This window comes from Austrofundulus limnaeus, unplaced genomic scaffold (assembly GCF_001266775.1).
Source record: "Austrofundulus limnaeus strain Quisiro unplaced genomic scaffold, Austrofundulus_limnaeus-1.0 Scaffold147, whole genome shotgun sequence".
In the NCBI taxonomy this organism is placed as follows: domain Eukaryota; kingdom Metazoa; phylum Chordata; class Actinopteri; order Cyprinodontiformes; family Rivulidae; genus Austrofundulus; species Austrofundulus limnaeus.
In genome coordinates, this window is record NW_013952549.1 from 130,401 (window position 1) to 132,433 (window position 2,033).

At 36.7% G+C, this 2,033-nt stretch overlaps 1 protein-coding gene across 1 annotated transcript in view; it reads right to left on the bottom strand.

Annotated features, from left to right (window-relative positions):
* Window positions 1-1,319, bottom strand: part of ptgr2 (prostaglandin reductase 2) — a gene marked incomplete in the record, with an annotated part of 10,586 nt that extends 9,267 nt beyond the window's left edge. The window contains 3 exon segments of the mRNA XM_014016519.1: window positions 873-991; window positions 1,070-1,131; window positions 1,276-1,319. Of these exon segments, the coding sequence (XP_013871973.1) occupies window positions 873-991; window positions 1,070-1,106 (156 nt within the window).
* Window positions 1,320-2,033: the final 714 nt, after the last annotated feature.

Consider the following 2,033-nt stretch of genomic DNA (forward strand, 5'->3'; position numbering starts at 1 on the left):
GTTTTTGTTTTGTTTTTTCTTCGTATGTCTTCAGCCTCTGGCTTACGTTGGCGTATCATATTCTTCTTTGTGGCCATGTTCGGCCAAGTTCTGTTGTAGAAACGCAACAGCGCCCCCTCTGGTCACAATATATGACGGTCACAAAATATGGTGTAACCCCGGATTAAAAAAAACATACTTTGATGTTTCAAATCATTATCAAATTTGGAAGAAGGGCAGATAAAATAATGTTCTTCATGGCAACTTATCTCTTTAAGGGGTCACTAGAAAAACTCGGGTGATTTACTTTGATCCTCTTTTCAAAAAATTGTCTCTTCAAAACACATCAACAAAAATTATAAAACTCAAAGACGAGGCTGTAGCTAACTACCTGACTGCAGCCCGATTTGTTGAAATTCGTAGAAATAACGAAGCAGGAGGAAATTACAAGCAAATGCACCGAAAAGCCTTGCAAAATCTGGTCACAGCAGTTTGGGAAGAAAACGGCAGCAGCTGCTGATGAAATGTCAACATCTCTACAAACAGCCAATGATTATTTCTTGGACGTTTCGGTCAAATCTGACCAGTGATTTGTGAGATATTTTGCTAACTGCCGTAAACACAGGCAAAGTTTTAATGCAATCTCTTCAGCAATCTGTTAGTACTCAGTTATATTATATTAGATAAGTCTCAGCTTCTACCACACCAAATTTCATCTTAGTATCTGTAAAATGTATCAAATGAGAGCAATGTTTGTGTTTGTGCAGCCAGTTTAAACAGGGTTTACTCCTTCTTGTGTTCTCTGTGTGCATACAAGACCTGCTTTATCAAATGTTCATCAAAATGTTTTAAATAATTTTGCTAACAGAGACATGGGCAGACTGCTTCAGTACCATGTAAGGGTCCACTGAGAGGTAAACCGTCCGAACCAGAACTTCCCCATCAGGTAAGTCAGGTGCTAAAGTTGTCTCTTCCAGGCGGAAGTTTCCAGGGCTTGGCTCAGCGTTTTTACCTGTATGTGCACAGAAAGCAACGCGGTAGCAGAAAAATGATACAAGGAAGAGTTTCAGTTCTGAGAAAGGTCACCTACCTGGTCGTGAGTTCAGAACGACCCTCTTCACCTGCATGTCTGAACCCTGAACGACTGTTGCTCTACAACCAGACATAAAACCACAGGAACACAAGTCAGGTCACGGTGCTAACAAGCAGGAGCTAACGTTTCACAGTAACAACAACGAGAGAAAACTGCTAATTACTGTGTTTATAAAACGTTGCTGTAAACATTGTTTACATTACCCGAGTCAAGAAGCTAGCAGAAAGTGCAGAGACGCCTTTAGCTGCGCATCATTTGTAGCTCGGTTGACTGAGCGGGTAGCCAGGTGGGCGGAGTTTGCACTCCATGTCAACAGCCGAATGTAAGAAAAAGTTGTATTTATTGTCAAATACAGAAGAGATGAATAAAGTCAATACATCATCTGAATATAATAGCTTTCTATGGAAGCCCATTTCCGCCACACTGATAAAAAAAATAAATAAAACTTGTACCTCCTGATAATTTCATCATAATTATGAGATACAGTAGTATCTCATAATTATGAGATAGTATGTCATAATTATGAGATAGTATGTCATAATTATGAGATAGTATGTCATAATTATGAGATAGTATGTCATAATTATGAGATAGTATCTCATAATTATGGAATAGTATCTCATAATTATGAGATAGTATCTCATAATTATGAGATAGTATGTCATAATTATGAGATGAGATAGTATCTCATAATCATGAGATAGCTAAGTCATAATTATGAGATAGAATCTCATAATTATGAGAGTATGTCATAATTATGAGATAGTATCTCATGAGATACTATCTCATAATTATGAGATAGTATGTCATAATTATGACATAGTATGTCATAATTATGAGATAGTATGTCATAATTATGAGATGAGATAGTATCTCATAATCATGAGATAGCTAAGTCATAATTATGAGATAGTATCTCATGAGATACTATCTCATAATTATGACTTAGCTATCTCATAAT